This window comes from Chelonoidis abingdonii, chromosome 4, assembly GCF_003597395.2.
Source record: "Chelonoidis abingdonii isolate Lonesome George chromosome 4, CheloAbing_2.0, whole genome shotgun sequence".
In the NCBI taxonomy this organism is placed as follows: Eukaryota; Metazoa; Chordata; order Testudines; family Testudinidae; genus Chelonoidis; species Chelonoidis abingdonii.
Window position 1 is genome coordinate 154,431,468 of NC_133772.1, and position 15,845 is coordinate 154,447,312.

General features: G+C 45.8%; 1 protein-coding gene across 13 annotated transcripts in view; it reads left to right on the forward strand.

Annotated features, from left to right (window-relative positions):
• Positions 1–15,100, forward strand: part of TXNDC16 (thioredoxin domain containing 16) — a 95,245-nt gene extending 80,145 nt beyond the window's left edge. For all 13 annotated transcript variants that reach the window (XM_075065805.1, XM_075065803.1, XM_075065802.1 and 10 more), the window contains 5 exons: positions 1,779–1,863; positions 3,566–3,704; positions 4,075–4,235; positions 5,767–5,957; positions 9,423–15,100. In XM_075065805.1, the coding sequence (XP_074921906.1) occupies positions 1,779–1,863; positions 3,566–3,704; positions 4,075–4,235; positions 5,767–5,957; positions 9,423–9,700 (854 nt within the window). In that variant the 3' untranslated portion in view covers positions 9,701–15,100. The remainder of the gene's footprint in view (positions 1–1,778; positions 1,864–3,565; positions 3,705–4,074; positions 4,236–5,766; positions 5,958–9,422) is intronic.
• Positions 15,101–15,845: the final 745 nt, after the last annotated feature.

Sequence of the window (15,845 nt, forward strand, 5' to 3'; positions counted from 1 at the left end):
GGATATTAGGAAAAAATTCTCTACTAGTGAGGGTGGTGAAGCACTGGAATGGGGTACCGTAGGGAGGTGTTTCGTTTATATTATCTGACCAAAAAAAAAAAAGGAAGGGGGCAGTTCAGCTCCATTTGCTGCTGATCTCTTTTGCCCTCCCCTTTTTAAGCAGCTTTTCCTTTGGGGCTTATTTTGTTTTTTTCCTATCACTGGTGCTTTGTTAAAGTAGTTTGATTAAGCAGCCAAAGATGAGGAAATTCCAAAAACTAAGATAGCACCTGTCACTTTAATTCATCCGTGTTGTGCATGCTAACTATATTACAGTATGGCCAGGTCTCATGATTTTATCATGAGGCTTGTGATATCTGGTGGCTTTACTTTAAGCCCCAGGTCCTGGAGTCATGTGATTTATGTGAGCATCTCAGCTTTCCTTTAAAGAAAAATAAGAGCATTTCTGGCCCTTGTGATTGAAGAGAAGAGCATGAAAATGTGACCTGAGTTTTCCCTAAAAGCTCATAAACAGAAGGCAAAGAAAGAGAACCCCATATGTGTTATTATTAACCCAATCTCATGGTTTATCAGGGCCTGACTCATGGTTTTTGAATGCGTAGGAGTGGCTATGCTGCTTTTGTGGTAAATATTGAAACCAAAAATGAATATTTTGAGTCTTAAAATTTAACGAGGATTATAAAAAGCTACATATGTGTGACTTGGCTGGGTTAAAGTTGCAGTCTTAAGTTTTGGAAATTCCTGGCTTCTCCTGAGCGTAGGAATTCTCTCCTTTAATCAAGAAAGAATGCTGGATTTTTGCATTTAACTGTCATGTTTGGAGGGTTTTTTGAGTGTGTGTGTGGGGGAGATAGAAAAATGGGAGCTGCTCAGTCTGCAGCGATTCCAGACTGTGCTGGGTTGAGCAATAGAGCCTTAAGAACTTTGATCTGTAGCTACCAGACCTGTTGTTTAGGAGATTCACCCCCCAGTGTAACTTACATGCTCTAATTAGATAAGCAGTTTTTAAACCCACGCCATCCTGCACTGAGGCCTCCGGAGTTCTGCGTTAATGGCCTAGAACATCCTTGCAGCAACTACAGTTTAGGGCAGTATCAAGCTAGAAATAGAATCTTTTGATTAGACGGTGACCTGTGCCTGAGATTGTAAATGTTTTTGATCAGTGTTTGTACAGCACCGAGCACAGTGCAGTCTTGATCCACGACTGGGGCTCTTTGGAGCTATGGAAGTCCACATAAGTAATAATAATTTATTAATTTGGAAGGGTCTTGCCAAGATTTAGAAGTCAAGCCAAGTTTGAAGGAATTAGTTTGCTGGATTTGAAGGTGCGTAAATGTAAAATCAGTAAGACAATGTGCTTGTATTGGCCTTCCATCAGGATGTAGGTACTACATATTGTTGGTAATTGGTTGTTGTTATTGTTGTTGTTTTGTTGTTATCATCATCATCTTACCTAGGAGTCACAGTCATAGAGCAGGACCTCATGGTGCTAGGTGCTGTAGAAATAGAACAAAAAGACAGTCCCTGCCCCAGACTTTGCTCTTGCTGCCAACAGGGTCTGATAATAGAAATGCAGGGCTGGAAGGGAACGCAGCAAGTAAACCTGGACCCTCCCTGGCAGGTGTTTGTCCAACCTGTTCTTAACAACCCCCGAAGATGGGGATTCCACCACCTCCCTTGGAAACCAGTTCCAGTGCTCAGCTGCCCTCTCGGAGTGGCTAAAGGGAAAATGCACTTTTCTTTGGGATGTTTATTTACTTATTTATGTATTTTTACAGCAAGGGAAGCTTTTGTCGAAGCAGGAAACGTGCTCAGGGGATATGTAACAACAGGACTGTATGCTGAAGATGAGGCGTTGGTTCTGTAAGTGTTTGGTTTTTTTCCCTTTTTTGGTAAGAATATGAACTGATCTGCACTTCAGTGAATTCCATTGTTTTTTAAGGACAACGTTCCAGCTGTCTGGGCATTACCGTAACTGTTCAAATACAGGTACAAGCCATAGTGTAGAGAGGGTCATAAGGCCAGCACTGCTCTGTAAACAGAGATGGGTCACAGGGCATGGATCGCCTGTTCTGTTCTGTTCATTCCCTCTGGGGGACCTGGCACTGGCCACTGTCGGAAGACAGGATACTGGGCTAGATGGACCTTTGGTCTGACCCAGTATGGCGGGTCTTGTGTTCTCATGATAGCCAACTATGAGAGGACACTGGTCTGGAATCCAGGAGAACTGGATTCTCTCCTGGCCTTGCCACTGACCTCCTGGATAAGTCACTTTATGTCTCTATTTGAAGGAATCTTTTCCCCAGTCTCAGTTGCTAAGTTTTCACTTCCTTGTCATCTCACAACCTTGCTAATTCTCTACCCCCAGAATCATCCAGGGCAGGCAAGACCAAACTGCTAATGTAAAAAATTTAAAAAAAGACAGAACCTCCCCTTTTTCAGAGTAGTGTGGGGCTGTGGAGAAAATGTTCATCCCTCTTCATCCATCAGAAAGAAGCAAAAGAAAAAGTCTCCCTGTCCCTTTTTTTCCGTTACTTTTAGCTGCTTATTTCTCGCCGGCTTCCTGTGCAGAGTGGGCCTGATCCAAATCCCATTGAAGTCCATGGCTGTCTCTCCAGACCCCATTCCTTCAGCCTTCAAAAGGGCATCAATCTCTGTTTATACCCAGGGTCCCAGGAGTTTCTTTGCTATAAATCCATATGGCTGGGAACCAATAGAAGGGAAGCCGTTTCCTAGAGTTTTAAAGCCACCGGAGAACTTTGCCCAAATCCTTGTTGACTCTGCTATATTGCAGCGAGCGGCTGCTGGCCATTTCAATATTCAGACACAAGGCGCTAGGTGATTTCTCTGTGCCGGGAGTCTGCAGTCTTCCCATTGAGGCCGGTGAACACAGACCCCCATTCAGGCTGTGATTCAGCCGACCACTTCATTGCATGCTCACCGTTAAAGCCAATCAGGGTCTTAGAGCTCGCCCCGATGAGGGGACGAGCAGCTGGGGCCAGATTTTTAAGGGTATTTGGTTGTCCGAAGAAGCAGCTTGACACCTTGTAGGATTCTCAAAAGCACCAAGGCACCAGACTCCCATTGACATTGGTGTTTGCAGCCTAGGGAACTATCTGCATCTTTTGGTGCCTAAGTACCTCTGCAAATCAGGTTCTCCATGCTCAGTCCAGCAGAGCACGTAAGCACATGCCTGACTTGAAGCATAGAAGGAACCCCACCGAAGTCAGGGCCAGACTAAGGATCACGGTGGTCCCTTCTGACTTCAAAGTATATGAGTCAAGCATAGAGTTCAAGTGCTTTGCTGGAGCCTAGAGTGCTCAGGATCTCACAGGACTGAGACCCTGATGCCTTCAAGTCTCTCTCCCTCCACAGCCTTTTCCCACAGTGTACTTAATCATAGATAGATAGATAGACCATTAGGGTTGGAAGGGACCTCAGGAGATCATCTAGTCCAACCCCCTGCTCAAAGCAGGACCAATCCCCAACTGGCCCCCTCAAGGATTGAACTCATACGTGTGTAAGATGTTGCATTCAATTGTTGTAATAAACCATTTTCCTGTAGGGCCCATAAATATGCCGTGCCTCTTCCAGCGCTGCTTCTAGCTAGGCGTGAAGATCACAGAATAGATAGCGTCTCGCTGTCAAAACAGAGTGCACTGGACATAGTTCAGACAATCAGATCCCAATTACTGGAAACATTTGTAAGTATAATTGCTGCTTACGGTAAAAATAAATGCACTTTCTCAGTTACATGGGGAGTTCATGAGATATCACATGACCATCTGCGATGTGTTCATAGATATGTTTAAACAAATGCTGGGCGGGTGGGGTTATATCTAACTGGTGCCTAGGCCTGGCACCATTCCACTGGAAAGGGGTGAATTTCATACCCACAGGCATTGTTAAGCCCGCTGGATTCATGTGTCTGCATTCCAGGCGTTTTAAATGCATCCATAATCTGAGCAGCTTCCACCCAATGTATAAATGGCACCACTCCATAAAATTAGCCCCTGCGTTCTTCTGGCCTTGATCCTTTCACCCTAAAACTCATCTCACTTTGTTCTCTTGCAGCCAGAAATCACAGTGGAAAACCTCCCCGACTACTTGAGCCTAGAAAAACCCTTACTCATTTTGTTCAACGATAGAGGCCTAAATCGAAGCATGAGAATGGAAATGTTGAGTTTGGCGAATGGAAAAGGCCACGAGGCGTTTCTCGCTTGCTGGATGAACTTGTGAGCGTGAAAAAACGTTTGCTTCTTTCCAGGACCTAGCTCACAGCATGGGTCTGCAGTTACTGAAAACACCATTGAGCTGGTTTTTTAACCCGATATTCAGTGTGAACTCATTGGGAATCCTGGCAAGGATGCCTGCAGAAACAGACGTCCATTGCAGTCCTACGTCCATATTCCTCTGCAGACGCTGAGTTATTTAGTAGTGATTAAAGCCTTTAATAATGTAGGCCTGGACAACAGCGAAACAGAGAGTGACCCAAAGAGCCAAGTGCAGTAAGAGTTGAATGATGACTGCCAGTGTTCAAGGAAAAGTACTAAACTATCAGTTGAATCCTATCCTTGTTCTGATAACTGGTGCTACCCTGGAGTTTATTGTTCACCCATAGGAGAACAGGGTAAATGAATTCTCGCTGAAGGAGTTCATTTGATTGATTTTGCTTTCTGAGTAACTAACGTGAAAATACTTGTGAACAATGCAGTGAAGGGCTGGGTACGGGAGAGAACCCAACGTTTTCAAAAGAAGGAGTGAAAGATTTAAAGCAAAAGAAGGGACCGCCCCCGCCCCCACTATCAACCAGATTGTGAAACAGAGCAAAGATAACAGCCAGGAAATGTCCCCTACCTATTTTTAATTGTTCCTCTCTGAATTTTTTTCTTTTCCTTGAAGTGCTAAAATAAATGAATCAGAAAGTGCTTTGATTCTGAGAACTGTGTTGCGGGGCGGGGAGTCATTTTGTGGATGGGGAACGCACTTCTTTTTTTTTTTTTTTAAGGGCAAACAAGCTGGTTGCCAGTAATGTGCAGTATATAAGTGCCCCTGGAATTCTTGGCCTTCTCAAATTCTCCCTGCCCCCGATCCTCCGCTGGTCTTTATTTAAAAAGAAAAATCACCTTTTTGGAAGAAAGAATTGTTGTAGCAAAGAGGAAAAGGTTGTGTCGTTTAAATGGCTAGACCGGGAAGGAGATGCCTGTTTGCTTTATAGCTAGTAAAATGCATCCTCTTCCAGGGTGAAATTCACTGCTGTGCAGAAAACCAGCCCAACTCCTAGGCAGCACTCAGCGCAGGCCTTGCATGGTTCATAAGACTCGTGCTGATCATCTTCACAGGAGTGAAGTCACCCCTGCCCCGTAACCCTCCCCCCCACTGTGCCCCTACACAGTGGGCCACACTTCACTCTCACACAGACGCATTAGGTGTGATCCAGCTGAAGCACATTTACCATGAAGCACGAGTCATCTCATTGACCTCAGTGCAACTGGCTACAGGCTTGAAGTTAAGCACAGGCTTGAGTGCTTTGCTGAATCAGGGCTGAGCGCTCAGCAACTCACAGGATCTAGCCTTTGCTGCTCATTCCTGTCTAGGGTGACCAGATAGAAAGTGTGAAAAATCAGGACTGGGGGTGGGGGGTAATAAGCACCTATATAAGAAAAAGCCCTGAATATCGGGATTGTTCCTATCAAATGGGGACATCCTATTCCTGTCTCATTGCTTACGTGTTAGTGACCAAGTTCAATCTGATCTGTTATACAGGAAAAACACTCCTGTCGGCAGAGGAGTCCTGAAGGCCTATTTCAGCACTCCACCTCCTCTGCCTCTTCTTGCCTGGGTGAACCGTCATTCCAGCGGTCAAGTATTCGCATTTCCTTCAGACCAACCTGTCACCGAAACAAACGTCTTGGCTTGGCTTGAGAAATTAAAAGCCGGGCTCGATATTCCCAGTGGTAAGTATGCATGCTTGTATGATGGTTCTAGGCAGTGTGCTCAGTTTTCTGTCATGGTTATTTAATGATGGGAAAGTTCAGTTATTCTGTGCTTGAGCCAAAGCACAAATAGTTCAGCCAGAAAAGACAGCTCAGATTCAGCAGTCTGAGGTGCTGTGCTTTGCGGGCTGCTTATTGTCCAGAGCTGGGTGGGAATAGTTCCGAACTATCATCAGTTTTCTGCAATAAGCCACAAACCTGTATTTGAGCTCTGTTATTGAGAACTAGGCTTTCTTAATGCTGATTGCTAGTGGAAAGCCTCCTGAGTCTGCCTCAGCTCTCATACTAGGAACTTACAGTGCTGGCCTTGCAGCCTGCCTGTGCATTTACTGGCAAAGTGCAGTATCAGTGGAAGGATCTGATGCCTCGTACTGGAAATTCTTTGAAGATGGAGTACTGTCGTTATTGGTAACTGTTCAGTGGCTTGTGTGACTCAGGAATTGAGGTGGAAAAAGCCAAAACGCTTTTCATAATTCGTCCCTACAACAATTTCAGACTCACAATCACTAAACTAACACTCAGTTTTGGAGCAAAGTGAAATACAAACCTGGTGGATTGTTAATGACACTGGGGCAAAATCAGGTGTTTTCTGAGGAGATAACCCAGGGCCTGATCCAAACCCCATTGAAGTAAATTGAAAGACTCCAGTGGGTTTTGGATTAGCTTCCTAGTGGCCAATAACAAGATTGTGGACATCCCTTTTTAACGTGGTATCTACCATGTGTTGTCCCCAAATCTCTTGCCCTCGACAGCTAAAGACATCTCTACATGTCAATGTACTCTGAGTAGTTTCTGGTAAGTGGAGTCTTTTTTTCTCTAGTGGAATAATTCCTTAGAGATCCTGATTTCCAAACCATTTCCAGTCAATGCCTACAGAACCAGTGGCTCTATTCTTTACAGTACTGTTGAGCTCAGGAAAGCACCTGGATCCTATGGCGATAGGTGTAGTGGTGGGGCTAATTGATAGCGGGGATGGCACAGGCAAACAGGAGATGGATCCTGAGTGCTAACATCTAGCACCCTTCCAAACAATGGACTCTTTCCAAACAAAAATTTGGATAAGCTGGTTTGAGTGGATTCTAGAGCGCTTGTTTAAAGCCGACTTATCCAAACCCAGCAGATATTGGCAATTGTCAGTGCGACTCACATACAGCGGCTTGGACAAGGGGACACGCTTTTTGCCTGCGTTCTTGTTGAAATACACGTCCCTTTCTTCCGTTGCAGTATTTCAGAATTTGAGACGTTTTGAGAAGCTCTAAACCCCTGGAGATGGTTTGGCAATTTGTCCCCCTCTAGTGGCAGGGCCACATACTAGGTTTATGAGTCTGCTACTGCTTCCTGGTAATAGACTGGTTGTTGATGGAGATTGAACTCAGGACCGAGTGATCTGAAAACATGGGCTTCTACTTCCTGAGCTAAGAATTGGTGTGCGCACCTTGAGGCAGGGGCACACTCATAAAGCTGTTACGTGATCCGGCAACTAGAGGAAGACAAAGCTCCACACTGTGGTAATAGGTGAGGCTTTTATGGAAATAAAAGGCCCTCAACAACTGCGTCGAATTTTAGTTTGGAAAGAGTCCCAAGACTAATGTATCTCATACTTTAACCCCACCAACTGTGGAATTACCAGTAAAAACATACGTAAGAACCTTTCTTATCTAATGGCAACAGATCCATCTCACTTCCTTTCAGTTCTTTTCTTGGACAAGATAACAATCTCCTACCTCCTGTTGTCAGCAGAGTAACACTCAGTTTCTCACCTTTCTGTCCAATCTCCCAATCTTGTTAGGCTCTAAATGACACCAGTATTGGTCAATCTATTATGTTTCCCCAGCTCTGTACAAACACTCTGAATCTGCCCACCTTATATTGAAGGGATCATTTTCTCTATCGCTGGCTTTTAATTTGTCGTTCATTTCACATCCAGTTCATGGCAGGACTGGGGCCTTTGTATAGAATTCACCCATGGGCAGAGCAAGGACAGTGTCCCAGTGATGTCCCCTATAAGCCCTTTTCAGCCTGTAAGTCCCAGTTTCACCTTCTGTGCATATGTTTATGCCTTGCATGCTATATTTCTGTTAGGGCATTTTCCTTTTGTAGAAACCTAATTCAGAAGTACAGTCAACCGTTTCTTAATTCAGGCCCCAGTTCAACAGAGCTTTTAAGCACATGTTTAAGTCCCCACTGAAAGCTTTCGTTTAAATATTATTGTCAGAGGTGTCCCAACTACTTCAGATGGCAGATGTGACTTCTACCTCCTCCCTGTTCAGCTGTGACAGACTAATGCACAGGAAGGAGATTTCCTTTGTACTTAGAACAAAGGATTTGTCTTAATACTAGTCCTCTCTTCTATAGTCAGAACAATAGACAAGACATCCACTGTCTACCTTTTTCAACATAATGCTGAAGGTGTAGGTTTACAAAACAACTTACATGGTGTGCGTGTCCAGTCTGGTTCTAGTCAGATAAGCTCAGTGTGGTTCCCTTATGCAGCAATTCTAGAAGAGCAAAAATAACTTTGAAGCAAAAAGCTTTATTTGCACACATAAGAACATAATGCACAATATGTAATACACATCAAACACAATACACATAACACACGATAACCAAAGCCTGTTGGTTTGCATTAAATCTTTCTGGGGACAGAATGGTTTGAAGGAAGGGGGTAAATGTGATGCAAAGCTTGAAAAATTTTTTTAAAAAACCCACAACTTTTGGGAGAAATGGAGATATTTTGAAAAGGCTCCAGTTTCTCATGTGCAAAACTAGAATATGGTATTTAGAGTCCTGTCCCTTTAAAACTCCTCTAGCCCTTTGGTAACATTTTACAGGCGCTCACAGTCTTACACACTGGACTTCACCTTGGAGGGCAAGAGATCTCCTCTACTACAGGAGGAATTTAAAAGGGCCAGGACTGCATATTGTGTTTATTAAATGACTGTATTATTGTCCTCAATTTGAAAGCCCTGTTTAAAGAAGAAATGCAATTTCAAAAATACAAATTCTTTCCAGCCATGAGAAAAACAAATGTCCTGAGTAGGTAATGGAAACTGTAGTGAAACTGTGATTTCCATAACTGGCTGAAACTGCTCCAGCCAAACTGTTGTCATAGAATCATAGAATATCAGGGTTGGAAGGGACCTCAGGAGGTCATCTAGTCCAACCCCCTGCTCAAAGCAGGACCAATCTCCAGACAGATTGTTACCCCAGTTCTCTAAATGGCCCCCTCAAGACTGAGCTCACAATGCTGGGTTTAGCAGGCCAATGCTCAAACCACTGAGAAATGCCAGGCCCTGGCCTGCACTGAGAATCGCAGAGTGAGGAGTCTATAAGGTCGTGCAGTTCTCAGTGCAAGATCTGGGCCTACCTGCTGTCCATTGTGTCCCAACCCTCGGTCATTAACTTCTGATTGTATCCTCTTCTCAGCTACTTTGTCTGATGAAGCCTGGAAGCCTCCTCTTCCTGCTTACAATTTCTTACGCATGATGGAGGCCACCCTGCCTAAATTCACAGTGCACACAGTTTATAGTCGTGGTGGCACTGATGAGCTGCAGCAGGCAGAAGAGGTCTCGGAAGAGAAGTCGATGGTCCGAGAGGAGCAGGTGGAAGAACCGGGGCTGGAAGCAGAGGAAGGCCAGTCGCCAGGGAGAGACTTGCGTGGCACGGTCCCAAGGCTCGCAGGAAGAGAGAAGCCGCCCAAGTGATACACAGAGCTGTGATGGCCAACGATCAGCATACGACTGCTAACGAAGGCTGTTAGAAGAGTGGCCAGGATGTTTCACCCATGCTGATTCGATGATTAAAATGCTCATAGCGATTCCTTAAAACCAGAAGGGATGTGATTGTGTGAGAAACTGGTTGTGGAGTGAAGGCTGCAGCAGGATTGCGGTTTAAAGCCTAATTTCCAAGCCGATCAAGCACAGGTCATTTTGTCTAGCACAACGATCTGTGTTACCGCAGCTGGGGTCTGAGAATGTTCCTGGCTGCTGCAGGAGCATCCATCAGGTCACCACTTAAATCTGACCTATTTTATTGCGTTTCTTGGCAAATCAGGAAGGGAAATAGCCCGGCATTCTGCATTTTGCAAGCTGATCAGGATGTGTGAACAAGCTAATTCCTATTGCAGAGGTCTCTGTCCACACATCGAACTATCCCAGTCTAGTTAAAGCCTAGTGTATGTGCAGTTATACTGGTATAAATGTGATTACGCCAGCGTAAGGCACCTTTACACTAGTATAACTGTATCCACACTAGGGGTATGTCTACACTACCCGCCAGATCGGCGGGCAGCGGTTGATCCAGCGAAGGTCGATTTATCGCATCTAATCTAGACTCGATAAATCGACCCCCGAGCGCTCTCCTGTCGACTCCTGTACTTCAGCGCCGCAAGAGGCGCAGGCGGAGTCGACGGGGGAGCGGCAGCAGTCGACTGACCGCGGGGAAGACACCACGGTGAGTGAGTCTAAGTACGTCGACTTGAGCTAGGAGCTGTACGGGTCTAACTATGTCGGTAGAAAAATCGCCCCCCTCCCGGAAATAGTGACATCGGTACAAAAGCTGTGTGTGGCGCTGGCCTGAGAAAAGGGGAGCCAAGTGGGGAAGACAAACACACTGGACTTCCGAGGTCTTGGCTTTCCCTTGACATGTTTGTGTGTGACTGCTAGCTCTGCTCAGCTGAATCCATATCCTGCTGTTTCTGAGCAGGGATGGGCCCGGATGTACAAACTGGCTGGCTCCCTGCTGGCTGATTGCAGGCAGCCGTCACCACTCATGTCACTGTTCCTCCCGTGATGACTAGTCGGGCTGCGACCTGAGCAGACTAGGGCGGGAAAGGGCGGAAGGACAGCCATTCAGAGCTGTGCAAAAGGCATCAGGGTTTAAAGGGTCTGCAGTGACCCAGACGGGAGAGCCAAGGCTGCTCCGGATGATGGGAGATCTGCTTCACATCCTCTCCCAGATTGGGAGACGTACTGCCCAGGGAAAAGGCAGCATCCCTTTGGCGCTTGCTTCCCTTGTACAATCAGCGGTGGTGGTGATGATCTGCGTTCCCTCTAAGGGGCATGGCTGCATGGGAGGCCGCACGCTTAATTAGCAGAGCCGTGCAGGCGTGCATGCTGCACTCAGGGACATGGCCACACGTGGGCCTGGAAGATGGCAATGGGGTGAGGTGATGGGAGAGCTTGGGGTGTGCGGGACTGCGGCAATTCCCCGAGCCCCAGGGCTGCAGCGAGGAGAGAGGCACCTCTCCCTCCCAGCTCCGGGGCTGCGGCAGCAATGGGGCGAGTCGCCTCTCCCTCCCAGCTCCGGGGCTACGGTTATGGGGCGAGGCGCCTCTCCCTCCCAGCCCTGGGGCTGCGGCGGTGAGGCGAGGTGCCTCGTCCTCCCAGCTCCGGGGCTGCAGCTGTGGTGGGAGGTGCCTCTCCCAGCCCCAGGGCTGCAGCGATGGGGCAAAGACCCTCTTCCTCCCAGCTCCGGGGCTGCCGTGAGTGGGAGAGAAACTCTTCCCCAGCCCACGTGCTGCTGTGGGAGAGAGGGCTGGGGGGGTCCTCTCTCCATGCTGCAGCCCAGGGGCAGCCTGCACCCCAAACCCCTCATCGCTGGCCCCACCCCAGAGCCAGCACCTCCAGCTGGAGTCCTCCCCCCCGTGCCCCAACCCTCTGCCCCAGCCCTAAGCTCCCTCCCAAATCTGAACCCCTCAGCCCCACCTCCACCACACATTATCTCCATATTGGTGCACACAACAAAATTCATTCCGCACATGGGTGGGAAAAATTAGCGGGAACATTGATGGTAACGTATTCATTTCTGGAGCCTAATCCACAGGGGCACAGTGAGCACGGGCTGCAGGATTAGGCGCCTGGTAGGTTTGGGAAGAAGTTTAAGGCCTGATCAAGACCCATTGAAGGCCATGGGAATGTTTGTGGACTGGATCAGCTGACATCAGCTCATTTGACAAATGAAATGCCCTTGGAACGAGCTCTTGACACCACTGGGCTCAATTATCCAGCCTCCTTTATAGCGTTAACAACAACAACAAAATGCTAATCAGTTGCTCAGACCATTATAAACGCTGTGTTTTGCCAGACTTGCATGCTGCCTAAGTACCCGAGTGATGGGAGTTATTTGAAATGCCTGGGTAGATAGAAATAGACCTAGAGTCGTTTGGTTTTCTCAAGGGCCCTGACTGAACAGTCCATTTCTTGACCTAGTTTTGAAGGCAGGCTTTAAAGCAGAAGTTTCTCTTTTTTTTTTTAAGGTTGTATTATAAATCTAACATAGACCTGTCGATTAATTGCAGTTAACGCATGAGGTTAACTCAAAAAAATTAATCGCACTGTTAAGCAACAGAATACCGGTTGAAATATATTAAATATTTTGATTTTTTCTACATTTTCAAGTATATTGATTTCTCTTACAAGACAGAATACAACGTGTACAGTGCTCACTTTATATTATTGTTGTTACAAAAATTTGCACCGTAAAAATGACAGACAAAAGAAATAGTATTTTTAAATTCACCTCATTCAGTACCATAATGCAATCTCTTTATCATGAATGTGCAACTCACAAATGTAGATGTTTTTGTTACATAACTGCACTCAAAAACAAAACAATGTAAAACTTCAGAGCCTACAAGTCCACTCAGTCCTACTTCTTGTTCAGCCAATCGCTCAGACAAACAAGGTTGGTTACATTTATGGGAGATACTGCTGCCTACTTCTTGTTTACAATGTCACCAGAAAGTGAGAGCAGGCGTTCGCATGGCACTTCTGTAGCCACCAATGCAAGGTATTTACGTGCCAGATATAAAAATTTTATTAAAGCTAATGTTAAAATTACATAATATACATGTTGAGAAAAGTGTGTCTGTACATCTGGGTATAGTGCTTAGATAATCCACAGGTACAAAGCTTGTTTAAAAACTCGTAAGATACATATAGTACATAATCTGCAATAACCCAAATTCAGATGAATAAATTTAAGTTAAGTTATACAGAGAGTTGGTTGGTTGCTGGCACGTGGAGTTCTCTGCTAGCAGAAGGGAGAGCTTGCTGGCATAGCCACGATGCACAGATTTACACCCCAACAATTGTCACGTTGGGCCTGATCCTGTTGAAATCTAAGTGCGTTTTATTGTTGATGGTAGTGGGAGCAGGAGTGGACCCTTCACTGCCCCCCAAACAAGGCCCTATACACTGCTCAAGACCCCCAGGCTTATAGAGGCTTTAAATTATGCCCAGTTTAGGCTCTTTGCTGTCATGAACTTCACTCTTGGTTCATAGGCACAACCAGTAAGGGAAATTCCATCCACTGTTCACAGCTCTTGGAGAGAAAAAAGCAAGGGATTATTGAGGTGCCTATGCCAGAAATCTTTAAATGGAGCCAAAGGGAATGAAGGCTATTAATATTCCCCTCTTTGTCCAATGCCCATTTAATAGCAATGCAGCCTTTGTGTGTGAGCAGGTAAAAGTTTACATGACAGCAAATGCCCCAGTACAGTAATGTTGTCTTTTATCTACACCAAACTGAATCTAAATACTAAGTTCTTAGGCTGGCACTATTCATTTTGGGCCAGATCCAGAAATGTCCCTGTGCTAAATGTTAAATCGAGATTGGATGTCTTGTTCTGGCGTGTTCTGACGTTATTGGCTTGGTTCAGGAATCACTGGGTGGAATGCTATGGCCTGTGTTATGCAGAGGATCAGTCTGAATAATCATGGTTGCCCTAAAATCTATGAATAACTGCTCGGGTGAGTAGCCGTGCTGTGGGACCACTCACCTGAGTAAAACTAACCGTGTGCAGAAGGATCAGTGCCCTGAGTAGTCCCATTGAAGTCAGTGGCAGTTTTGCCTGAGTGAGGAGCACAGTATCACATCCTAAAACAGGTTAGATTATTCAATGTAGTTTGGAATTTATACCTGAGAAGATTTACTGAATTTTCCGACACCAGCAGAAAACTTAAGACCAGGCTGATCCGTGCATACAGGGGAGAACTCAGATGTCTGATGTATACGGCTGCAATGTTTGGTTATCGTCAGAGTTCTCTTCATCAGCTGACAAAAGGACTCTGGGTTCCATTAATGTATTTGCTTTGTGTCTGAAGCAATCCCAGGGAAGGATAATGGATGGACACAGCAGCAAGAGAAAAAAATCATCGACAAACCCAAGCCATTCAGGTGGTTTTGAGTGAAAAAAAATACTGTGCAGGAAAAAGAAGAGGTCTTGAATCCTTAGTTCATCTACACTGCAGTGTAACCCCAGGGTCCAGACTCAGGCTCAAGGCTAACTCCCCTTCTGTCTAAACACAAATCACACCAGTCCAAGGCTCAGACCCAGGGTCCCAGGACCCCCCAGGGATGCAGGGTCTGAGTCTGAGTCAAGCTGGGACCCAGGGTTCTAGCCATATTGCTTTGCAGCATAGACACAACCCCACTGGACTCGTGCTCTAGGAGTCTCAAAAGTATCCCACAGGCCAACTTTGTTCTCTGGACAGTCAAGTTTGGTGGACAGTCAAGTTTCCCATGCTGCACCACGAACAAAGGGCTAGAATGGCCCTTCATTTGGGGAGGATGCTAGGAATTCTGGGATATGGATGGTTGGACTTGGGCACACATAATGCCGTGTAGATGCAGGAGCCCTGGGCTGGGGCCCAGGGTTCAGCAATTCCTAATCCGAGTTCCTGGGCTTACATTGCAATGGAATAGTATTAAGAGAGATACAGAATGAATCCATGTCGTGCTTCCAAACAGATCCTTTTCAGTGCACTGTACATGTCAAGGGAATGGAATGAGGTTGTGTGTATTGGCTTTGTGTGATGTGTGTATTGACGCATTTAAGTTAAATGAAGCACAACTACAGTGAGCATCGATTCTATCCGTTTCCTTCTCGAACATTGAATATTAAAGTGTAATTTCATCTGTTTAGGCCGCAGATCTGTATTTTCCAGGATGTCGTGTTTGAGAATTGCATGTGTAGGGCATAGTGACTTGATGTTGTGTGCCTGAGACACGTGGTATTGACCTTTCAGGTCTTTTCACTGAACATTTTTTTCTTTTTTGACTGTGTGCAGTTTACTGGGAAATAATAAAGCTGGTAACTTTCATCCAGTCGGGAGCATTCCTTTGTATATTTGCATTGAGATGAAGATGAGAGTCAGAGGATAAAAGACATAATATGCAAAAGGAATGATGTGATCCTCATAAAATGAAAATCAACTTACATGGCAAAACTATCTGTCAAAGTCCCTCCAGCACCTGATTGGTCTGTTTGAGTCTCTGGGATCAAACACCATTTTAAGCCCATTTGTTAGACATTTGAAAAGGCCTCTGCTTGCTTGTACAATTTGGTGGGGATTTCTTTTCCAGAGACAGGCAGGGGAGAACAGTTGCAGAAGCACATGTTCCAGGAAAGAGTGATAATACTTGGCACTTGCATTGTGCTTTCCATGTTTAAAGAGCTTTCCAGGAGTAATTGGTTGAGCAGGCATATCAAGGGCATGGAAAGCATCAGCAGTCCCAGGCTTCCTTTACTCTGGCATAGAGTGGCTGATTTTGCCCTGTGGAAAGAGACAGGGAAGCTTGGAGTGTTATTGATCACCTTCTCTTCATGCGCATTTTCATCTTTTCTCTCGTAAACGGTCTGGACATTTCCGATGAGTTCGACCTGCTGGTTCCGCCTCAGTGGAGGAAACAGGCTATTTTCTGTCCTCCTTTGAGTTCAGACCCCCCCCTGCTGGTTTGCTTTAGCACTGCACCCGGATCCCAGTTTGCTCTTGGAGCACACTTTCCATCACAAGAACAAAGCGTGTCAAACCAATCCGATAGCTTTCTTTGACAGGCTAGCAAGAC